The sequence below is a fragment of the Mytilus galloprovincialis genome, chromosome 2 (genome assembly GCF_965363235.1).
Source record: "Mytilus galloprovincialis chromosome 2, xbMytGall1.hap1.1, whole genome shotgun sequence".
In the NCBI taxonomy this organism is placed as follows: domain Eukaryota; kingdom Metazoa; phylum Mollusca; class Bivalvia; order Mytilida; family Mytilidae; genus Mytilus; species Mytilus galloprovincialis.
Window position 1 is genome coordinate 90,779,010 of NC_134839.1, and position 26,457 is coordinate 90,805,466.

Below are 26,457 nucleotides of genomic sequence, written 5' to 3' on the forward strand. Positions count from 1 at the left end.
AATAACAAGGATTACTTATTACATTTCTTTAATTTGAAAAAAAACCATATATCTGTATAAATATTCAATATAAGTCTAGCACCAATATAACTTTTATACAAATGATCAAAATAATTGTTTTTAACAATAAGATATATAGATAAAAAAGTGTACATAAAGGATGATAGTTTCTCTCAATTTTCCTGATTTCAATATTACAATTTGGTATTTGAATTATGTTAATAAACATGTGAAGCAATTTTATGTTTACATCTAATACCAGTACTTTATCACAACAGGAATCACATTAATCAATAAAATCAAGTTTAAAAATTGAAATAAACGTTCTTCCCTTGAACTTGCAATGAGATTTATTAACTTATTTTAAAAGATACAAACTGTTATTGCAAATAGAAAATATTTTAGACAACATACAATTTATCAAATTTATTAAATTTGTATTAATTATACATTTCAGCTAGGTTATTACTTAGTGAGTGAAATGTAATTAACCATTATTTCAATTCTCATCTGCAAATTTTGCATATTACTAGATAAGTGCTTATTTTCAATTTAGAAAGCACTATACATATAAACAGTGAGGGTTATACCTGAAATAGGGTAATTTAAATTTTCATTTAAATGATAACATTCCACTATAAGTGGTACATTATCTGATGAAAGGGAAGCCAGAACCATTATGTTTATCGTAATTGTTACACTGAGATAATAACAAGAGTGCACACACTAAAATGTCTCATCTACTTAACTGACCATGATTGATTTAATGTTTAAAGTCTTAAAAATAAAGGTTCTACCACAAGATTCACATAAACTTAACATTATCAATGATCAATGACAAAAAGATTAAGGTCAGATAATCCTTGGCAGGCAGACATGTACACCTCAGAATCATTCAAAACACCAAATGTAGTTAATCTTTTGCTTATTCTATCAAAGAAACAAGCTAAACTGTGAAAACATAACATTGAACAATGCACCATGAAAATTGGGTCAAGGTCAGATGATAACACAACACACATGGACACCTTACAATCATTCCATGCACCAAAAAATAGTTAAGCTAATACTAATAGTATCCAAGAAACAGACTTAACCAGGAAAACTTAACAATGACCATTGAACTATGCAAATAAGGTCAAAGTCCAATGAAACATGGCAAACATTCATGTACAACTTACAATCATTCTATGCACCAAATATAGTTTACCTATTGCTTATAATATATAAATATCAGACTTAACCAGGAAAACTAAATTAAGACCAATGTATCATTAAAATGATGTCAGGGTAAGATGAACCCTGCCAAACAGTCATCTAAATCTGAGAAGAGGACAAAATTACAGAAACTTTACACTAACCAATGAACAATGATAAGTCATGAACAAATGAAACCTGCCACACTGACATGTACCTCTTACAATCAATCCATACAACAAATATACTGTGGATTCATTATTATTCGTTGGATACCAATTTTCGTGGATTTCAAGGCTAAAAGTACCGGTAAACCACAAATTAAATGTTCAACGAATGACAAATTTTCTATACTTTTGCAAAACCATGAAATCAAGTATCCACGAACATGTAAGTTTTGCTTAATCCACGAAAATTGATACCCACGAAAATAAATGAATCCACAGTAGTTGACCTAGGCAATAGTATCTGTGAAGTTGATCTCATCACACAACTATAACTTTGATCACTGATCCATGAAATGAGGTCATTACCGTCAAGGTCAGGTAAACCCTGTCTGGTAGACATAAAGATGTTGAAATGAACCTATATGCCATCATTTGTTATCCCATTACACATTATTTAACTATTATCTATTTATAACATTAGAAATTGAATTGACTAGTTGTTCCATGCCCTTTATAGTTTATGAGTCTAGCAACAGGAGATGATGTAAGCTAAGCAGCCATTATCTATTTATAACATCAGATAAAGATTTGACAAGCTGTTCCATGCACTTTATAGCTTGTGAGTCTGGATGTTCTATCACTGGATTTCTCCCAACTTCACAACATGCAGTCACTCTCTGAAATCACAAAAAAAAGTCTGTAAAAGGCCAAGAGGAGTACATTGTCTTAGCAAGCATTTTAGTTATATTATAACATAAAGATAATATAAGGGTTGGTTGAAGTGACAGAAAATATGTCTGACATGTTCCTATGCATATCTATTAAATAGTACATCAAAACATGTTGAGTTGCAAGATACATATTAAGATTGTTGTTGAATGTGAATATGTTTACAAGTTAGCCTTGTATATCCAATTTAGACTTTTAACATATTGAATTTTACAAGTCATGTGATTGAAAATTAGGAGAAATCAAACCGAATGATGAAACTATACAAAAGCATGTTAATAATAATGGCTGTTTTATCTATAGCTCCTTCGACTAGTATAAATCTTTGAAAATTAAAGATTAAGAAATAAGTACTTCCCTTACATTACTTATTTTTCAGTGAATATTTATCTGTGACAATAAAATGGCTGTTGTGGTAAACAACTGTGCCTCCATTTGTACAAGTCTGATTGTAAAATGAAAGTTTTTACTAAAAGAACTATTTTATCAATTGATTGTAATTCTAGTAACTATTGTCCAAGTTCTTTACAATTGGATATACAATTATTTTTCGCATGTGATTAGTAATATTTTTTATGAAGATTTATTGACTATAATGGACTTAACTGTGTATTCATTGAATTTATTAATGATACTGTGGATTCATTATTATTCGTTGGATACCATAGTCGTGGGTTTCGTGGGTACGTTGTGAACCATGAATTTAAATGTTCAACGAAAACAAATTTCTATAATAATAAAATTGTATCCAGACTTTGGCAGAACCACAAAATCAAATATCCCTGAAAATATAGGTTTCCAAAATCCATGAAAATTGTGACCAACGAAAGAATCCACAGTAGAACAGGTATCAATTTTTGAGGTTCAACAAAAATAATCTTATTTTAGGAAACTTTAGTCAGATTTACAACATTTGCTCCTATCAAAATAAATCAAAAATAGTATTTGCTCAGCCTTAAGTATTGAAATTGATGTTTCCTATATCTGAAAAATGGGTATACCACAAACATTAATGAATCCACAATTTATTTGTGTTCTCTCTTTAAGTTTAAGTATATTTTTTTTGTCGCAAATCAATGTTGAACCTACTCTTAATAAATGCAACAATCAATGCTTTCTTCCTTTGTGTTACATTCAAAATCTGCATAAAATAACTACACAACTAACTATGCATTAGTAAAGGAATAATGAATATTTCATTTAAATAGTCTAATAGAAGGAAAATTATTATCAACATTACCAATGACTTTTTTACATGGCTATAACAACAAGAGGCTCTAAAGAGCCTGAATCGCTCACCTTAATTCTTTTGGTTAAATCTCTCATCAATGATTATTTTGGCTTTTCAATTTATTTAAATGTTTTTTGGATCGTCCTATTTTCTTCAAAAGCCAAAAAAAATAATCATTTTCTCCTATGTTCTATTTTAGCCATAGGAGCTATGTTTCTTGACATACAAGGAAATAAAATATAAAATTTATACTAGATACTCTGAAACTCATTTAGCCTAAGTTTGGCTGAAATTGATACAGCAGTTTCAAAGGAGAAGATTTTTTAAAGTAAGTCAACATGATGAACAAATTGTGAAAAAAGTCTTTAAAGGGCAATAACTCCTTAAGGGGTCAATTGACAATTTTGGTCAAATTGACTTAATTGAAGATCTTACTTTGCTGAACATTATTGCTGTTTACAGTTTATTTCTATCTATAATTATATTCAAGATAATAAACAAAAACAGCAAAATTTCCTTAAAATTATCAATTCAGGGGCAGCAACCCAACAACAGGTTGTCTGATTCATCTGAAAATTTCAGGGCAGATAGAAATTGACCTGATAAACAATATTACCCAACGTCAGATTTGCTCTAAATGCTTTGGTTTTTGAGTTATAAGCCAAAAACTGCATTTGACCCCTATGTTCTATTTTTAGCAATGGCGACCATGTTTGTTGATAGATCATAACTTCGGATACAATTTACAAACTAAATACCCTAAGGAACATTCAGTTAAAGTTTGGAAGTATTTGGCCCAGTAGTTTCAGAGGAGAAGATTTTTGTAAAAGATTACTAAAATTTACGAAAAATGGTTAAAAATTGACTATAAAGGGCAATAACTCCTAAAGGGGTCAACTGACCATTTCCGTCATGTTGACTTATTTGTAAATCTTACTTTGCTGAACATTATTCCTGTTTACAGTTTATCTCTATCTATAATAATATTCAAGATAATAACCAAAAACAGCAAAATTTCCTTAAAATTACCAATTCAGGGGCAGCAACCCAACAACGGGTTGTCTGATTCATCTGAAAATTTCAGGGCAGATAGATCTTGACCTGATAAACAATATTACCCAAGTCAGATTTGCTCTAAATGCTTTGGTTTTTGAGTTATAAGCCAAAAACTGCATTTGACCCCTATGTTGTATTTTTAGCAATGGCGACCATGTTTGTTGATAGATCAAAACTTCGGATACAATTTATAAATTAGATACCCTAAGGAACATTCAGTTAAAGTTTGAAAGTATTTGGCCCAGTAGTTTCAGAGAAGAAGATTCTTGAAATAGTTTACGACGACAGACGACGACGGACGACGACGGACGCCAAGTGATGGCATAAGCTCACTTGTCCCTTCGGGACAGGTGAGCTAACAAAATATGTGTTTAATATACCGTGTCTATAGGTATCCTGGCTAATATAGGTATCTTTTGTTCCTCAGAAAGTTTCTCTATCTCATCCTCTGGATATATGTTTGTCACTTCCTGCAAGAACCAACATATGAATAATTACTTATATAAATATTACTATTTTGCTTTATTGTTATTTTATGTTCTTTAAAAAAATAAACTGTATAAAACACCTTGTACATTGTGTCAAAGTATTGAGTTGGAGATGAACTTACAGTTAGATATAAATATCACATTGATCAAATGTGGCACGTTACGTTTGCCCGGATTGGTCCTACATTTGCACGTAAAAAATCCACATTTGCGTGGAAAAACGCATTACCTTTGCACGAAATTTACCTGTTGAAAAGTTACTACATTTGCGCTGTTTTGAACAAAAACAAAATCCATAACTTTTAATAAAAAAAATACTAAATATTGTTAAAATGATCTAAAATTAATTTGAACAAATTTACTAAATAAAATGCTCCTGTAAATAAAAATTGCATGGGCCATAGTATACCTGTCAACCTGTGACGATGAAAATGCAGGTCATGACCTGCATTGAAGAATCAAATCTCAGGTCATAACGTTTACAAACTTTTTCGAGCTGAATTTCAGTATTTATGGTACATTTTCTTATAATGTATATCAAAGATACCAAAACATCAATGCATGTTCACTTTGTTAAGTCATTTTAAATCTTATTTCATTGCACTTTTAAAGATTTTTATAAATTTGTGTAACTCAGTCTTATGTGCTTTACTTTTTGAGAAAAAATACTACAATCATCAAACACTAGAATTTAATGTAATTCTTAAATGTTTGAGACTGTTGACTATGTAGCCTTTAACCATAATATTATTCATTTAACAAGGAAATCAGACTATGATAAAATATAGTAATACAGTTAAAAGAAGTATAAATGTAAAAAATAATTTTCAACTTTAAAAAAAAAATTGTATCAAGGTATAAAAATAATGAAAAATTATTTTTCAATATGTATTTGAATTTTATATTTTTATGATTTAATCTTTTTCACCCATTAAACGTAAATATAAGGAATAATTTTGAATGGTGACAAATAAGGGGAAGTAACTCTAGTTCAGTTTGTAAACCAATGGTGCAATTTATTTACGACCTAAAGCTAAGGTAATTGGTGTTAATTAACAGTGTGTTTGACACCAAAGCTGTCAAGTGAAGCCATGCACTTAATGGGTCACTTAATTTGACAGTTTACATAGCTAGATGAACTTCCTGTTCATGGAAGAATTACGAATTTGCCGGTATTTCAAAGGAATATTACTTATGAAATTCAAATCAATCTCAAGGCTAAGAAATACGGGTGAAATCGGGTCATTTTCCGAATTCCCGGGTTATTTCAATGACCCGGCGGGTGTTCCAGGTGATCCCTCAGAATTGTGAAAATCTCGGGTCACACCCGCAGAATACGGGTCAGTTGACAGGTATGCATAGTCTTTTCGTAGCCATTACAACAAACAGTTTTATTCAACTCATCCTGCTATCTACACTTTCGTGGAGATTATTCTACAAGTTCAGCGACAACTTACATTGAAATTTGAAATAACCAAGCCCTTGTAAAACGTACAGAAAAAGAGGAAATTCACCGTTCAACAATTTCTTACTGAATTTCAAACTGGTGATATATCGTCAATGCTATCTCAAATCGCTAGGATACAAATACCAGGCAAGGACTTATCTATAGATGAATTCCGTATAGATATCATCCTTATGTATACTGCGTTTTATTGACATGACTATATACTTTGAATTTTCTCTTCCATGATAGTTTCTGTATTTTATTCAAAACTGTTCTTTTAAATAAATGTGCTTTTTAATGTTTATATAAACAAATAAAGACTTGTCTTATATACGTTTATCATTCAATATATGAAGTAACAAGATGTGGTATGATTGCTAATATATGTTCAAAACAATAATCGAAAAACAAATTACAGGTAAAAAAAACTCAGGTAAACTACAGGTAAACTCGTGCAAACGTAATACCATTTCTCCGTGCAAATGTAATGTGTGTCATTTTAAAATCTGCGCAAATGTAAGTAGCCTATCAAATGCAATGAAAAGAACATAGAAATGGACATGCATGTTATTTAAACAACAGTCATGTTTATAGAATTTCATGAAAACAGGGAACAAATAAGAAGCAAGACAACCTTAGCATTATTATGACAAATAACTAAGATATTTAAAAATTTTATAGATGGACAATAGCAACAAGTGATGGGATTTAGTTTAAACATCTAGCTAGCTGAGATCCAGAAACAAGTAGCTTACATCACAACAAGGACACATAAATGTGCTCATATTAACAACCAATCCCAAGATCTTCACACCCATCTTCCTACAGAAGTTAACCTCTCTCCTAACTGTTGCTATGGAGACACCTTGAGATGTTGTAACTATAATGGCTCCATCAGGTTTCACATTTTTCAAAACTTTGATAGCTGTAAGATGTTCATCACTTGTACCTGGGGGAGTATCTGAAAAAGTTAACTACAAATGTATGTTCATAAATTTTTAGACTTATTGAGAATACTATGTTAAAAAGAATTTAAATTTTATAATATTATTGAGGAAAAAGTAAATATTATTGTTCAGTGTCCAAACTTTTTTTTATAAATACATGTTAAGGTTTTTCTCTTTTCAAGTGTGTCAGAGTTTGAAATAAATCTTGTTTTCATTCTTTGAGAACAAATCCTAACAAAGTTTTGTATAGCTAAACTTTGATGAACAAAATAAAAATTAAAACTCACCACATATTAAATAATCAAGTTTACCCCAAAATGTGTCCTTGAAAAATCTCTTTATTAAACCTGAAGATATGAAAAAAAATATATAAATACATTTTGAAAACTCATTTAAAAGAAACAGCAACATATTTTTAAATCTTTGATATTTATGGAAACCTATTCATTTTTTACTTCTCAGGCTAATACCTAGTACAGATAAGAAGATACTTATTTGAGTAATTATCATATAGATTTCAGACCACCAAAAGTGTAAGGTAGATAATGGTCTATATTTAAAATTCAATGGTTGGAAAAACCATTGGATTATATCATTTATATAAATACATTTTCTATTTGTTTAAACATAAAATTTTCCCATGTTTTTCTGTATTCTCTACTTCTTTTAGCTAAATATAAATACTGATTAACTGTACACTAAAATAAATTGCCATACATATAATAAGGTCTACTCAAATGTAGACAATGATGATTTAGACCTTTTAAAGTAAACAACTCTGCTAAAAGACTTTAATAAATAATAAAAGATTGAATCATGTACATAAATATTTTGATCCCAATCTACCAAATTAATTTCAATTTAAACCATCCTATTCCTTTTTTAAAAGAGTGTCAAACATTCTGTCAGTATAATTTGAGCTGTTATGTATTTAACAATCCAACAAATAACATCTCTACCCAGTTATATGCATAAAAGTTAACTCACCATTAACCAGGGTACATTTTGAAGCATGCAAACACACCTGTTTTTCTTGGTCCTCTAAACACAACAGAATCCCTGTCAGATTTTAACATAGCACCAACTGACATCACTTTTATACCATTATGTGGTGATCTGGAATGTAAAAATATATATTCTCTAGAACTAAATTGTCCTGACACATTTATGGCACTAGCTTCCAATTAAGGACAATTACATCCCTCCTGGAACATTTGATCCACCATTGAATAACACCAAATATGTCTTTTATTCATCTTTTTAAAGCTAATTTTTGTCATGTGTTGGTGATTGTTTACACTTGTGTATTGCTTTAATTGGTTCATGGTATAGATTTGTTGTGTTGATTTTCTTTTTTAAAGACCACAAAGCAAAAAGTGCTGATTTAAAGTATTATTTTATAGATTAATATGCCAACTTATAGTAAAATTATGCATGCTAAATTAGAATGCAATAAATACATACAATAGAGTTTTCCACCCATATTCTGTGTTGACTACAACCTGTTCCTCTACTGAAAGAAGTTTAGGAATACTTGGTCCACAGATATCCAAGTCTACTACACCTACTTTGCATGACTGAGAGGCCAATACTTGAGCTAACATACATCCAACTGTTGATTTACCTACTCCTGAAAAATATAATGGGAGAACACTTCTGAATAAAAAAGTTAAACAAATGTTATTTTCAAGACATTTAAAAGGCATATCTTAAATTATCTATGCAAATGGGTCAGAGACCCCTAACTTTGACAGGTGTGACAGTATCAGTCCTAGATTAGTTCCAGTCAAGATGAAATTACTATATTTAAATTTAAACAAATAGTTTCTTTATTAAGCAATTAATGAGTAAGACAAGGTAGCAATGAAGGTAAAGCTGTCCCTTTGTCTTCTTGTGAGATCTTAAAGCATTGTTATGATAGCTGAAGACTATTCATATTTATTAAAATAGATATAGGAAGATGTGGTGTGAGTGCCAATGAGACAACTCTCCATACAAATAACAATTTAAAAAGTAAACCATTATAGGTTAAAGTACAGCCTTCAACACGGAGCCTTGGCTCACACCGAACAACAAGCTATAAAGGGCCCCAAAATTACCAGTGTAAAACCATTCAAACGGGAAAATCAACAGTCTAATCTATATAAACAAAACGAGAAACGAGAAACACGTATATATTACATAAACAAACGACAACTACTGTACATCAGATTCCTGACTTAGGACAGGTGCAAACATTTGCAGCGGGATTAAACGTTTTAATGGATCCAAACCTTCTCCCTTTTTCTGAAACAATAGCATAACATCACAACAAAGAAAAACATACGATAAGATATCAATTGGCAGACTTAACTCAATCAAAAAACATATGATTAAACAATGAACGAATAAATTTGATCTGCGATATCTGAATACAAATGCACAGTTAATTAAATATTAGAGACAAACATTCATGACCAAAAAGCTAACAAACAAATTCAAACACAGGACATGACTGAGAAATATTTAACCAATCAATGTTCACTTTAGAAAAAAACCGGTTAAAAGTTTGTTTAATGCCAATGTTTATTCAGCTTCAGAGTAATTATCTATATATTCCTGTACAATATATAACAATGTTATTATTGTCAAATTTGGATTTTTTCTGCTTACTAGATGCCAAAATTACAAAAAAAGGTAATCAAACTGCATCAGCAGGGTGGAATAAAAATAGGTTTATTGTTTTAAACCATTCAACTGCAAGAATTGGTAAGTGAATGCTGTTTCTAGCTATTTGTGTATTTGCATACAAACAAAATCTGTTAAATTACCTCCCTTTCCTGACATAACCAGTATTTTGTGTTTAATTGGATTCATCCTTATATCAATCATTTCTTGGTCTGGGTCAACTCTTCCTGAAAAATAAAGGTGAAAGATATAAGGTTACAAGTCAGTTAGTCTGTAACTTCTGTCAAAGTTTAGAGAAGTCCTGACAAGATTTTTTATAATAAACAAAATGATAATACTAATTAAATCACTCATTATATACTGCCCTAAATTTGTACAAATTAATTTCAACAAGCATTCTGAGAGTATTGCATGGTAATACATAGTTCTGTACTGGTTAAAAATTCATTGTTTTGAAACAAAATGAAAGTTTGATCTATATCTTTTCATTGTTTATACTATAAATTTTTTTTATCAAATCATCATTATCAAATGTGATGAAAAAAAGTGTAAAAAACTGGTTATTGGTGAAAAATTTCTAAGACTGAGGATTATAAGAAATAATCTTCCAAAGCGATTGAAATTTGAACTAGAGCTGTAACTTGTCATGATAAAAGTATATACCAAATATCAAAATCAATATCTTAAAGCAGAAAATGAGTTTATTTGAAATTGTTCCAAAGAAAAGCTGGAAATTGTTAGACAGAACATAAATTTATTCATAGTTCTCATAAGGTCACACAATACTTCTTTTGAATGGAACTGCAATACACATTCTTAGGTCACAGAAAATCAAACAACAAACTACCTTAAATTGTTTCTTCTGTGTGTACATGTATCTTACACATGAATACATATATTCCTTAATCTAGGTGTGTTTTATTAAGCAAAAATTATACCTTGCGACTGGCACAAAGCTTGTCCCGGGCATCCTTCACAGATGCTTGCTCTTCCTGCCAAATCCTAGAAATACACAAATTATAGAAGTTCAATACAAAGACAAACTCTTTAAACAAAAAGAGTGGGGAAAATGAAATGTCTCAGCCCTGATCATAAATGAAAAATATCTTGGAAGTTTATTTATACATGACTTGTATATTTTTAACATAATCCATATCATATGGATAGGGACAAATATTAGCTTATAATTCATGCATGTCATGGATCTAGTTGTTATTGGCTTTGAAGTAGTTGTCAGTAACAGCAAGTTCTGTCAGAACTGTACTGAGTGTCTTTTTGTTGAAGGGATGTCTAAATACCCAGTCTGTTTTTGTTAGATGTTTTTCTTGTTTGTATCATTTTGATGGGTTAAGCCCTTTTTATAGTTCGTTTTCCTGCTGTACTGTAATACCACTGTCCTGGGTTAGAGGGAGGTTTTGACGCTAGCAAACTTGTTAAAACAACTTTTGTTTCCTTCACAATATTATAGTGCCGTGAGCAGGATCATAATACTATGAGGAATAAAAAGTTTCAGATGTATTTTACATTTGCCATATTGAAGTATAGAGCCACAACTATATAATAGAATGACGTTACAAAAAAGTTCTATAATGACGTCCACATTAAGTCACAGTAAAGTTTGTGTGTTTCTCAACATTGATATCTAAACATTAAAACAGCATATATTACAATGCATAAATACAAAATAAGCAAGTCACTTTAATGCATGAAAAGCACTACTAAAGGGTTATACACCTTTATTCCGACAGCCCATTAGTCCGACAACCCATTGGTCGAACAACCCTTTAGGCCGACAACCCAATAGTCCGAAAACCCATTGATCTGACAGCCCAATACTCCGACAACCCATAAGTCCGACACTTTTCAAGTCAAGTATCAGGGTACCAGGGTAAAATAAAACTTGTCTATCTGTATTATTACGTTTAGATATGTCAGTCAGGGGTACTACTTAAACAAGTGAATTTTATTTACTTGTATAGGTAAAAAAAAAATGGCTTAGTAATGTCCCTTAGACATTCAGAATTTTTTACTTGTATTGGTAAAAAAAGTCATCCTTTCTTCTTTTCTTGAATTCTTAAGATTTCTTTGCTCTAATAGAATTTTAACTTGTGTACCCTTTGCAGATGTCTTTACTAATCATTTAAGTGTAGTTTCATGGACAATGAAAACCACATTTGTCTGTTATCTTCATAACACTGCTTATTTACAAGCCCCAAAGGAGCAATTTTTGAAGGCCTTGCGCAAATATTCAAAATCTTTGCTCAATCAGTTTCTTTGATTAATTAATGAGATGAAACATTGAAATTTAATGAAAAATTTGAGCAAACCTGGGAAAAATCAATAAAGGCATGATTTTACATCTCAAAACTTGAGGATTTTTGTGGGATTGTAAGAAAACTTTTCTTATAATATATAAGTAAAATTTTTGAGAAAATAAAGGGGAGATTATTCAAACATTATTTATTTACTTATATGTGTATATATTTTTTTACTTGTTCAAGTAAATAAAATTAACTTGTTTAAGTAGTACCCCTGACTGTATGTAATAACATATTTTAAGAAATAACTCCGTATTTATAACATAAGGCTAAGGTAGTTCCAATACTTTCTATATACTCAATTCGAAATCTGTACATAGAATATAAGGCCAACTAAAATTAATTAGTAGATTTTCATCCAATTTTTTTCAAAACATGGGGTGGGTGGGAGGATTTTATTTTTAAAATTTTATTTCATATGAAACCATTTTGTGACGAGATCTTCATATATGCAAGTGTAATAATAAGCTTATATCATGTATACACAGGTATGAGGAATCTTACGTTATTTTTCAAATCCTAAAATAAATGTCTCTAATTGCGGCTAAACAACAAAAACGTGTAGAAATGATCTCTTCAGTTGGACTTTCTACACCAAATGAATTTGGGTTCCTAAATGATGGTTTTTAGTCCCCATAAAATGAAGCAAATGCATTGGTATGCATCACAATTATTATGAGTACAGAACTAGAAAACTCAAACAGTGTTGAAAATAATAAGGTTGGTACTTATGCATTTATGCAAAATGAAAATATAATTACCATGTAAACCACATGTGAACTTGATAATAAAAAAAAGAAGTTGTTGTTTAATTACCCTTTTTGGGTATTGGGACAATTTCTGTTAATCAACAAGAAAAGACAGTCATGGGTAAAATCTAAGGGCATGTGTAAATAAAAAGCGTATATTACTCAATATACAAGTTCGTGTTTGTGTTTCAATATCCTTAATCCAGTCATGTTTTCTGTATCAATGGGTACCACGAGTTTAGCGCTTGGGATATCTTTCTCATTTAAACTTCCCGACACAAAGTCATTGCATAAAAAAAATCAGTTTTCTAATCACAGAAATGTGTGACATACCGCGATTTGTGGTCTAGGACACAGCGTTTTTCTTGTAACACGAATATTTAACGTCATTATCGTTATCAGTTTTTACTCTCAGAAGATGATGTTGTCATCATAAAGCAGCAGAATATGTCGACAATCATTTTGGTTAGATTTACTCGAGATACAAAACCGAAATTTGAAACAGGAAGTCATAATTGAAACGAAATTTTTCACGGTTATCGGTAACGGAAACCAACAAAATCCGTAAATCGTAAATTTTATAAATAAAAAAAATCGGGGCGGGACGATTTCAGAGGGGCGGGCGGGGATGAAAATCTATCAATTAATTTTAATTGGCCTAATGGGCTGTCGGAATAGTGGGCTGTTGGAATAGTGGGCTGTCGGAGTAATGGGCTGTCGGAATAATGGTTGTCAGACTAATGGGATGTCACCCTACTAAAGTACACATCTACAGATGTTCAAACAAGGTTCACATGGCATATGTCATTTACATATATATAAGCATTATATATATGGAAAATACTAACTTGAACTTTATCTTCAATTTTATCAAATTTGTTGTTTTCAACTGTTCAAAACTCAACAGCAGGTGAATTTATCAATAAGAAGATTGATTTTATCAGACTGGAAGATCGTAGAATCGACAAATCGCTATGAAGCAGGGATCTCCATGGATGAAAATTGAACCATGGAGGAACTTTCACCATTACAAACCATGTCTACGCTGTACAGTGTAGCACGATCGGAAGTATTTTATCCCTCCATACAAGGAATGGTGAACATGCTAATTCATTGCTTAGTTAAATTATATTTATTTGAATTTTCATTATAGAATTAGAAGTATCAATATGTTCATTTATTGCCGTTTTTAACCATTCAAATGCCAAGTCTTCATGGTCCCCCCTTAGTCGAGAATGACCAAAAGCTGTCATGAAGGTCCCCATGTAGATTTCTTGTATTTTTGGTAATTGTTATGGGGGGTTTAAAATCATATGATGTGGAGCTTATTTTTCATGGACACTGTCAAATTCAGAACCCATTACCGGTATGGCTGATTTGCAGCAACAACAAAACGATTCGTACGGGTTATGTAAAAGGTTAGAGAGATTTGTAAAGCAAATGAAAAGGTTTTTAATGACTTTATCTGACAAATTGATGCTTTGCAACATGCATCTTTCGAGTCTGAATAGAAACCGGAAACGCGGATGTATCAATTTGATTGTAATATACGAAATGAATTCGGAATTACGATACGATATTTCTTTACAGGAAATATTTATAAGTTTTTACTTTTAAACTTATAAAGTAATTCTAAATTATCGTTACAGCAGTACTCGAGTTATTTGCGATGAAATAATATTTACTGTTTTGCGTCTTATTTTGTTCTTCTTAAAACAGGGGGATGCTGATTGCGTAAGTCAAAATAAAGCATGTGTTCGACTTGTTAAACTGTTTTCTTTGTAACTGGATTATTAATTTATTAATTTAATCTAAATTATCATAATCATTTGCTGAAACTTAGTTGATTAATTCGACAAATGGATCGTCTATCCTCAGATAGTATTCTCCTGTCTGGTTTGTTGATCTACCTGTACAAGCTCAGGTACAAGTGATTAGCGATCTTAATCCGGATATCCCTCAGGCGTTAGAACTGTGTTGGACTATAACATAAAAAGCCTAAGGGTTATGCAATTACATGCGTTTGATTATAATTGATAAAAAAATGGTGTCGGGCTACAACAAATGATGAAGTTTTGAACGATGGCGGAAGATAATTTAACGATGGCGCAAGACAATTTAACGATGGGGCGAGTCATTTGACGATGGCGCAAGACATTTGAACGATGGCGGGGCGCCATCGTTAAACAGGCCATGGAGATCCCTGATGAAGATATTTTTAAAAGGTACGTTGTTGTTTGTTCTAATTATCTTATGATTTTGCAGGTATTCGACACTCATCAATATTTTTTTTTCTTTCTAGGAACGGGAACCCTAAATGTTATTTCAAACGAAACCCGAATAATTTATGTAATAAAAGAAGAAAGCTTAATGCTTGTTTATCTCTCATGGCTGTTGCTTTTACCGATTCCGCAGGGCATTCTGCTAACTGTTCCATAGCTCACACCTTAGGGCAATCTCCGGTGCAGAGATCATATCCGTACCGTTCAATATTCTTGCTTCTTCACACGTGCTTCCGGAATAATGTAAACAAACAAAGCGAAAAATCAGAATTTGGTTTTAGTATGCAGGAAGCTTTACAACATGTTAACCGTTGCCAAAGAGCCTTTTTAATGGAAAGGAACACCAATTCAAGTTTATTCTCAGCATTAGACCTGGTAATCTTTTGTAAAGCTGCACTGAATTAGTGATATATTTTTTTATTTGGGGGGAAACGCTTTTTTAAAATTTATTCGCATAGATTTAGGTTTCGAGTCCCTGGTAAACAGCTGTTGAACGTCATAGGATTTTGTTAAAATAAATTACAAACTGAAAGGGAAACCAGTTAGATTTTTTGAGCCTGCGACTTTTGTTGCAGAAAGCTCGACATAGGGATAGGTATCCGGCGGTGGCTATGGTGTTAGCGAACTTCTTAAAAGCTTTATATATTATAGAAGGTGGAAGACCTGGATGCTTCATACTTTGTATATAGATGCCTCATGTTACGAAGTTTCCGTCAGTCACATGTCCAATGTCCTTGACTTCATTTAAATGGTTCAGTGAGTCAGTGACTACTTGAAAAAAAAGTAAGATTTTTTGTAATGTTAAATTCTCTCTAAAATAACAAGAGGGGGCAGGACCTTTTTCATGACATCAGGATCGGTTTTTTAAGCTCGGGATTTCAGGATTGATTCTTTCAGGACCAGTGAATTCTTGTTTCGAATTTCGTGATGTACAAAAAATGTAGGGATTTAAATTTCTTGGAATATCGGGACCTCAGGATTTCATGTTTTAAGCCAGGGATTTCGGGATCTTTACCCATCCGACCCCCCCTCTTATAAGTAATAGAATAACTATATTTGGTATTTGCGTACCTTGCAAGGTCCTCATGCCGGTCAGGCAGTTTTCACTTGACCTCTTCTTCATTTCATGGATCAGTGAACAAGGTTAAGTTTTGGTGGTCAAGTCCATATCTCAGATACTACATGTATAAGCAATAAGTCTAGTATATTCGGTGTATGGAAGGACTGTAAGGTATACAGATATCCAACTGGCAGGTGTCATCTGACCTTGATCTCATTTTCATGATTCATTGCTCTGTTTTAAAAGTTTTTGTGTTTTGGTCTGTTCTTATACTATAAGCAATAGGTCAACTATATTTGTTGTATGGAAGAATTGTTAGCTGTACATGTCTGCCTGGCATGGCTTGACCTCATTTCATGTTTCTTTGGTCAATGTTTAGTTTTCTTGGTTGATGTTAAGTTTATGTCACAGTTGTAATTTAGGACTATCAACATAATAACAATGATTAGTAAAGAAGGCGAGACATTTCAGCGTGTGCACTCTTGTTAAAACAATAAAAAAACTTTGTTTCCAGTTTTGGGAGAAAAAAAATTGTTTTTGACCCTGAGAAAAAAGATTTGTTTGTTTCACCCTCAGCTGCCACTAAATATTAAAAAAACAAATGTTTTCGACTTGTCGCCAAAAAAATAGATTGTTTTTTGCTGAAGGCGGAAAAAAAGTTTGTCCAGAAAAAAAATCCATAGCCCCCCCGAAAATCAAATGGTTGCTGCCTAATGCCAAATACCAGTGTTTGTTGATCATACATAATTTTATTAAAAACAGCAATATATTGTGAGAGAAAAGAAAATACTGCAATATTGTATTTCAACAGATGATAATGTAAATAACATATATTTTAGAATAAACACACTTTTCTGCAAGTTACAAATTTATGTATTTACATGTATGCAAGTCATGCAAGTAAATATCTCACATTATTAAATTTTTTATTTTAAATATTTCATAAGGGTCACAATTTTGACAAAACACTGTCACATGTACATTTGCGTATTAAAAAATCATTATTAAATGTGTATTACTGTTTTTATATTTCTATTGTGTGAACGTGAGATGCTACTTATTTACTAAACTAAACTGAAACGGATTTGCATAGTAAGATTCTTACTATATAAATTTATGCTTGATTGAAACAATATAATTGATTTATCTCACTGGGTATGTAAAACGTTTAAAGCGTAGAACACCTGTATACAAATGATATTTTACTTTTAGCTTTGAATAGAAGTTTATTAAGGTAAGGTTTGCGTACACAGGGAGATAACTCGAATTCAAATAATTGAAAAAAGGAGGGATCCGCCATTTTGAATTGCTTTGATTAACCAATGTTCGATAACTACAATATTATCGAAAATAAAACAACACCTACCTCAAAATCGCCGTTTTGATGTAATTTTATCAAAATTTGAATTGTACAAGTAACGTTATGACCTTCAGTTTGTTAGTTTTCATTTATATGACGTCACGTTAAGCCGTAATGTCTTTGTGCAAAAACCATTCATAAAGTTTCACGGAATTTTATTTTATTTCATTTCATAAATGTACATTTTCATGTCCCCGCCGTACCAAGTGGGTATTGATTTTTATCCTTGTCTGTTTGTACGTCCATCCGAATGTACGTCCGTTTTTACAAAATTGGTTTCCGTTCTCTAACTTTAGTTTGCCTCAATTAACTGATATATAAAACTTATGCATAATGCTTTTTACCACAAAAACACAGAATAAATTTGAATTTTGATGTCGTCACTTTTACACAGTTCTAGATTTATGAGGGGTCGGACAGGGTACACATTTCTCCTTTCTCCCGTCCCTTTTCTCTTGTCACCCGCCGTAAAACCTTTAAAAAAACTAATGTTTGGGAAGCTCATTTCAACAGAAATCGATCTAATATCTTGTGTTTTGATGGCTTGTCCCCGTCCTGTCTTTTCACAAGATAGAAGTGTTGTTTATTCTGCTTCAAGAACCCCGATAATTTGTTAACCGACTGTTATGCTGTCTCTTTCATTGAATTTGTAAGTCTGATGCACGCCGTTTCCGATTTTTTTATTAAGTATAAATACAAATTATAGAAACGCAGGATTGAGTGAAAAACGGCACATTTTTTGTGACACTTTTAGTCAATTTCGTTTAAAATGGTTGGAATTTACATAATGCGCCACTGATGTGTTTTACTTATAGAGGATGCATATATATATTCTCAGATATTTTTATTGCATAATTTTTACGAATGACAGAATGTTGACTTGGTCTTTCAAATGTACAGTTTGCAAGGTTTATCCGTAAATACCCACACGTTTACATCATTAGAAATATATGTTATTTTATCAATCACTTTTACAACTGACGGAATGTTTCTAATCGTAATTTTTTTTATTGATGCATTAAAAATGTGTCTTTTAGACACAACTATTGTATTGTGTGGTCCTGAACATGACTGAAGTATTTGCCACTGGACATTTTACAACCTCTAATCAAACAAACTTCTATGCATATCAGTCAACTTTGAATTAATTTATCTAAAAACAAGGATGGTAACATGTGTCTCTTCACATGCACTGACTCACTATAAAATCCAGGAAATTGTTAGTTTTTAGTCTTTCTCCGTATATATATAAGAGATCATAATGAAGTAGTGACGACTTCGGAGTATTTTTATGAGGTCGTTTTCTGAATTTTTCGTTTCTATTCTCTATCTTTAGTTTGCTTCAACCAAATGTTATAACATTTATACGTAATGCTTTATAATGGTTTATATTTATGCAAGAGGGGGCATCATCATGTCCCATGGACACATTCCTTCAAACTCAGAGTCTTGTACATGTATTAGTACACAAGTATGACCAAATTTAAACACCTACCCTTCCGACTGATAGTTGTGGGCATAAAAGTTAAGGGACGACATCAAAAGTTCAATGTAGGATAAAAAAAACCAACTTAATTCACATAGTTTGTTCACTGACCCCCTCCCCCCTCTTAACTTAATTTGGGAAAAATTTGATTGACCAATATGGATATATGTAAAATCGATGTCAAATTAATAAAAACTTGCAGCAACTTTTATCCCCCCCCCCCCCAAACTATTTGAATTCAGTTTTTTTTTTATCCTACATTGATCTTTTGATGTCATCCCTAAGTTAATCACTGTTTTCTCTCATTGACTATGGTCAGTCCCAAAGTGTTACAAGACAAAATGATTCTTTGTAAAAGGATGCTATTAAAGATGACTCTCTTCTTTGGAGATCAACAAACAAAATATTTTTGTGTTTTACAGAAATGACAAGATGAACACATAATGCCCATTTCCGTAAAAACGAGTTCGGGGACATACCAATTTTATTAGCTCATTATAATGCAAATAGTTAAATCCTAAAGTTCACAGTTTTTTTACAAAAACGGTGGACCCGGAAAAGGGATATTTTTGGCTTTTTGTTGCCATGGCAACGGGGTTTTTTTAATCCAAAAATTCAAAAATCTTGTTTTTAGGAACTTTTTGTGATTTTTTTTAATTAAAATTTATTATTAATGAATGGACCACAATTATTTATACATGTTTTATTCAGTTTTATTTTTTTATTTTCACTCGCATACATTATTATTTCAGAAGAATTCAAATACAATTTTCCCTAAAAATCTTCAAAAATCGGAATTTTGAGCTTTTCACATGAAAAAACTGGACGGGTGATGTTCGATTTTTTTTCATTAAATGATTGGGTACTCCTCCCTGAACAAAATGATGTATCATATTGGTGTAATATCACTAAGAAAAAAATCCAGGTTTCATGCAAACCTTACCTTAAGAGAGAGCCATATCTCTTGCACGTTAAAGACACCCTTGTAGATTTCGAAAAAGAGCAGGCGAATGCCGCTACAAGGCAGCACTCGCACCCACAAAGTGGAAAGGGATTAATATATGTTGCAAAACTTGTTTCCCAATCCACTATAAATAAATATGTTTAAACTAAATAGAAGTTTATAAATAGGATTTTGTTTTCATTCATTCCTTCTTAGCTACTTTCTGAATAAAATAGGTTTAAATTAAAATTTTGTTTTCTAGTATTTTGTTTCCCTATGATACATTGTACATGTATCAGACAACATTTATTATTTTTTTTACAGCTTGAGATGAAAATAGAAGACCCATTTGTAAACTATGGAATAGCAGGGGCCCTGAAAGTCTTTATGACCAACTGTAAAGAAGAGGTAGAATATCACTTATTTTTCAATGAATATATACTTTAAGAAACGGAGATGTGGTATCATGTTGAGTTTAAAAAAAAATGTTTTAACATGTTCATGTGGTCACCCAAGTCGGGAAACTTTTGTGTGGTTGTCTTATGTCAATTTCTTGCATCATTATTTTGTTGCGTCTTTGTTTTTTGTTTGTTAATTTGAGATTTTGTTGTTACTTGCAGACTTTTGATAATCTATGTTAAATTTATTCAAGAAATATTCAGGCTATCTTGACATCTTGTATTATACAGACAATTTGGGCTATACAATCAAAGGAATTACAAAATAAAGCACAGTAAATGATTAGAATGATAAGAATGATTAAAGTACATTTAAACTAAAAACCATAGATACACATTCACACAAAATAACATGATTATAAACCATGTTTTTGAAAAACATAGTTATTTTGGAAGCCACTGTGTCCTGGAGAAATTACATAATTTTATAGTCCTAGGTCTATGGGAGACAACTCCTGATCGATTTTATTTTATATTTTTCTTTCTTTCTATTTTTTCAAACTACATTGACATTTTTTAAGAGTTTCTTTCCTTCTTCAAAAAGGAGTGCATTAGTTTTGTTAAGTTGGAAGTAACAAACAAATCTTCAGATGAAAGAATTCAAAAAAATTTCATCAGATAAAATTTTGAATTTAGAATTTAAATTAGACAGATGTCATTGTTGAGATCTAGTATCTTTGAGAACAGTATATTTTAAAAAATGAAATAAAAAAAAAAATGTAGTCCGTCTTCAACTGTTTCTTACATACCTCCCACTTTCTGTTTTCAGCTTTAATACCAATATGCCTCCCACTTTCTGTTTTCAGCTTTAATACCAATATGCCTCCCACTTTAAATTTCAAGTTCATGACAGTTAGTTCTAAATCTTGTAATTATTTGCCTGTCTCTTTCAATTTATTGTTAAATATGGTTCAAACATAAAAATATTTTGAAATTATCTGTAAGATCTACATCTCCTTTTTTCATGTCTTATAGGAAATATTTTATGTTAATGCTGTCTATCATATAAAAATTGTACAATGGATTCATTATTATTGACGGGATACCAAATGTAATGGATTTTGTGGGTACATGAATAAGAAATTTAAATGTTCAATGATGTACATATTTTCTCTATTAACTTGTTCACAGACTTTTGTAAAACCACATATTAATTGATTATCTACGAAAATTCAAATTCTTCTTAAATTCACCAAATTGGTTTCCACAAAAACATTACACACTAATTATATATACCGGTAGTATGAGAAATGTACACACTTTTGAATAACTAGTAGGATTTACATTTTCTGCTTGATATGTTACTAGATACTTCAGTAATAATATAAAAGGTAATACAAGGGAAAATGAATCCATCTTGTATAAATTTAATAACAATTGTAAAAGCTGGTTGATGAATATTATGTTCAATGACATAGTTTATGAAGTCACCAGAATTTTAGAATTATAAATCAGAAATCAGAAAATGAATGCAGAACAACGCAATATTCCTAAATTAAGTTGATTAACCTTTAACCTAGTATGTGTAAACAAACAAACAATGCTATATACATGTACCCTACATGAAATTTGAGGCTCTTTTAAAAAAATCTTTTCAATGATTTATATAACTGTTGCGAGTACAGCAGCATATATCTTTCCTTAAAAGAGATAATTTACCCAGCGTCATGATCTGAGCAAACTTTCCAGAACCAGCATTGTTAATTTGTTATTTTTTGCATATTTGGTTTTATAGAATATATAAAAATAAGAAGATGTGGTTTAAACTCACAAAAAGTATTTTATTAATAGCATATTATCTTTAACTTATATTTCTTTTATTTGATTTTTTAATATATATGAAAAAAAATATTATCTGCATTTCAGGCTGCAATGAAATCTTTCTCTTTGCAACTAGTGAAAAAATTAACAGCTGATCAACCATGCTGGATGAAACTAAGAACCCTCACATGCCTGAATGGGGCATTGTCAAGAAAAACATTTGTAGAAATTGTCCAAAGCAAAATTCTGTTTGATCATATAACAGAAAATTGGAATTGTATTATGTGTTGTATATATAACTTTGATTTGGAACTTAGAAATGGCAAACTTGGACAATTAGAATTGTGTTCATATGAACTTATAAGGCTTTCAAAAAAAGTTGTAAAGCTGATCTTAAAAAGCAAGAAACCAGAAAAAAATGATATTTTGAAAGACATTGTTAACTTTTCAAGACATTGGAATCTAATGTTGAATTGTAAGGTGCCAATATTTACAAAAAGTGTTTTGAAACTAATAAATACTTTATTTCCATATGGAGATTTGTCTTCCCTGCCATTGGATATAAACATGGTTATTAAAGAGACTGCTGAGAACATAATCACTTTTTTCTATCAACATGGATTTAATGTCATTCCCCTTGGACATGGTTGTGGCTTTACAGGTACTACTTTGAAAGAAAATTCAACAGTGGATAAAACAGAACTACAATTAGTGATCTTATTGACTTTGAAAAGCATAGCCATTATTCTGTCATGGAAACACTCTACAGTAGCAGGTAAATTATTTGTGATGTAAATACAATGCATTCATATATGTAAATGTAAACATATTTTTATTAACAAATCAATGTCAGGTTAATTGAATAATTTTAGTCATACAATACACTCTTGGCTCACTTTTTAAACACCATTGCGTTATTTTTGGCTTTTTCAGTTGTTTTCATGAAAATAGCTACTAATAAAACCTGATATGTCAATAGTTAATTTGTTCTGATGATATAAACACAAAAATGGACAAATTTCTTAAACGGTTGAATTTATTCCAATACTTTTTGAAGGAAAATAGAAAATTTGTTTTAATCAAAAGAAAATAAGCATCAGATGAAGTGTGGAATAAAAATATTGGCTGATACACATACCTATTGGCATATACTATATTGTTATACAATCCCAGAATTATATTTGTATAAAAATAAGGAGATGTGGTTTGATAGACAATTCAATGAGTAAACTATCCCATCAGAGACCAAATGATGTGGGTGAAAGGTGAAAGCAAATACATGTCACTGAAGTGCTCAACATATAGGTTATTTTAAAAACATATAGTGATTGAAACAATAAAATTTTGGCATTAACTTGTCACTTATTTTTCAGGCAATTTTATTTCAGCTGATGTTTGTTTAAAGTGTCTTTCTGAGTTAGACTTGTTTGTAAAGTTAAACAAGAGTCCAAGTGAAAAGGAACAGACACATGATTGGGTTGATGAGATGTTTGACGACCAGGATGACCTTTGGGTTGAATCACTTGTGGCATTATTAGATATATATAATCAAGTTGTTCTGTTAAGGTACTGTTTTGTTCAATATACATACTTTTCATACATTATACATTTTGTACCAATACTAAATTAATTTCCGTATAAAGTGAGTAAAAGTACACAGATGTTTAAAAAAGTTACAAGGGAAATCTTTTAACTATTTCTTTACCATTTTACAAGTGAATTTAAATCTGGAAATTCCGTCATTTCGTAATTCTGAAATTCCGTCTTTCTGTCATTCCGTAACAAATCATTATACAAAGTTTTTTTTAAAACACCTTCAGATATTGGGTATGTGAGTTAACCATGATGAAGTTCAGATCGAGTTTAAGTTTCGTTCCACTCTGCTAATTTTTGCCAAAATTACGTGCTTTGGACTGATAAATTGTTGAAAATCACAGTTATACAGACTTTTTTCTAAATGCTTTCAGATATAAGGATGATTTTGGTATGTGAGTTAACCAAGATGAGTTACAGATCAAGTTGAAGTTTTGTTCCACTCGACTATTTTTTGCCCAAATTATGGGCTACAGACTAAAGATAAATTGTTGAAAATCACAGTTATACAGAGTTTTTTTCTTGACGCCTTCAGATATTGGGCTGATTTTTGGTTTGTGAGTTAACCATGATGAGTTACAGATCAAGTTTAAGTTTTGTTCCTTTCCATTAATTTTTGCCAAAATTAAGGGTTTACAACTTTGAAAATTGTTGAAAATCACAGTTATACAGACATTTTTTCTATAGGCCTCCACATTTTGAGCTGAGTTTTGTTAACAGTTAATTTATAATTATGAACATATCAATGTGAGACTACCGGCATCATGTTTGTGTCCACATGCGTTATTGAAATTGCAGATTTTTCAACCTTTTTGGACGGGGCCATTTGTGTCGCTTTGACACATCTAGTTACTAACTATTTCACAGTCTATGCATGATGTATCAGGAGATTTCAACCATTAAATTTAATGTAAAGCCAGCTTTAGTAATGACATCTTCATTATTATCTTCTTTTACAGGAAAGTAAAACTTATGATTTTATGATTATTTTTCAGTGAGTTTGACTCACTCCCAGCAGCACTACAGACCGTGATTAACCCACATCGACAGTTCCTGTTATTCATAAAAACTACAGATTTTGATGAATCAGTTGTAATTGATTTACTAACATCCCCTGAAACTTGTTTTCTTCTTTATTTTAATCGTTATCTGAAATTTATATGTAGTAAATGGGGTTGGTTGATATCAACAGTAAAGCAAATGACTTTGGAGGAGGAAGAAAATTGTTTGAATTCAGATAAGTTTGCAAAAGATAATGATAAATCTGGTAAACTGAGCACTAAGAACTCTAAACATGAAACTGGAAAGCGGGATGCTGTAGAACATGACATGTGTGCCACATCATGTGGTTTAACATTGGTTGGACTATATGATTCCGATAGTAGCGAGGAAATTATCTCCCCTGGTGATCAAACCGAAACAAGCAATGATTGCATTAATGAATTGTCTGGTTTCAGTTCAAATAACAACAGTTGTCAAACAGTGGACTGTCTACAAGAGAATACTGATAAACTTGTCTCTTCTGAGAGTAACCCTGCCACAACAACTTTTCCTGAATCAGGAATTTCTGTGAATAGTAATAAAGTGAACAATTTACAATTCTCTCATTCAACATGTAAAAGATGTGAATCAATTGTTGATCATCAGAATACTTCTGATTCTGACTTAGATGAAAAATGTAATTGTAATGTCATGAAAATAGATAAAGTTTCTGGTAGTGGGGAGATGTTAGATTTATTGATGTCTTGTATTGTAAGAGTAAGAATGAAAGTTAGTAAACTATGGGACTCTGATTTATTTCCATATAATCCAAAACCTTTGTTGGCAAATATAAGAAAAGCTGAAGAATTATTTGAAAATGATTATATCTAAGATGCATTTGAAATGAATTAAATAAAAAATATTTTCAATTAAAATGGCAAAAAGAAACATTTACATATGCAAAGTTTGTTTGTGGTTTTATCTTTATTTTAAATATACATTCACATGTTCACCAGCTGACCTTTAAAAAGTCTTGGGATATGTCTAATGACTTTTTATTCTCTGGATGTTTTAAAAACAGGTTTTAGCTTCTTTGTGTTCTTCATCCATCTAATCCATATCTGATTTAAAAAAAGATATAAAAAAATTCTACTACACATGTTGCAGTTTAGATTTGTCTTGATTTATTTAAGGGGTTATTTTATCAAAAATGTGTCACATAACCCATTCCCAATAAACATTACAGCCTATACTATAAATTAAAAATCCTGCAAAAATGAAGAAAATCCAACCTTGGAGTATACTGATTTTATTCTATTGAGAATTATATTTACAATTAATGTGATTGCCAATAAACATGGCATTCACTAATACTCACAATATTTAGAGAAATAATTTCTTGCAAATCTAGTGACCCACTTATCATGGTTATTACTGCCATCAATGTCAACAATTGGAGAGAAAATATATTGTTTATCCTATTCAGAATGTTATTGCCAACCAACATGGTCATCATGATTTCTAAAAACATGTCAAG

At 31.2% G+C, this 26,457-nt stretch overlaps 2 protein-coding genes across 3 annotated transcripts; one reads left to right on the plus strand and one right to left on the minus strand.

The window, feature by feature from the left end:
* LOC143064836 (cytosolic Fe-S cluster assembly factor nubp1-like) lies at positions 1-15,487 on the minus strand. Its single transcript, XM_076237970.1, has 9 exons — positions 15,401-15,487; positions 10,868-10,931; positions 10,073-10,156; positions 8,727-8,892; positions 8,287-8,378; positions 7,550-7,609; positions 7,071-7,276; positions 4,761-4,850; positions 1-2,041 (listed from the first exon to the last, which is right to left on the minus strand). The coding sequence occupies exons 1-9, from the start codon at positions 15,431-15,433 to the stop codon at positions 1,925-1,927; spliced, it is 912 nt and encodes a 303-aa protein (XP_076094085.1). The 5' UTR covers positions 15,434-15,487; the 3' UTR covers positions 1-1,924.
* LOC143064835 (uncharacterized) lies at positions 15,487-26,457 on the plus strand. Of its 2 annotated transcripts, none has more exons than XM_076237969.1 (5): positions 15,487-15,653; positions 20,452-20,535; positions 22,452-23,121; positions 23,735-23,912; positions 24,935-26,457. In XM_076237969.1, the coding sequence occupies exons 1-5, from the start codon at positions 15,561-15,563 to the stop codon at positions 25,809-25,811; spliced, it is 1,902 nt and encodes a 633-aa protein (XP_076094084.1). In that variant the 5' UTR covers positions 15,487-15,560; the 3' UTR covers positions 25,812-26,457. The 2 variants fall into 2 exon arrangements, with proteins under 2 accessions (XP_076094084.1, XP_076094083.1); XM_076237968.1 differs by having other exon boundaries at positions 23,720-23,912; positions 24,935-26,456.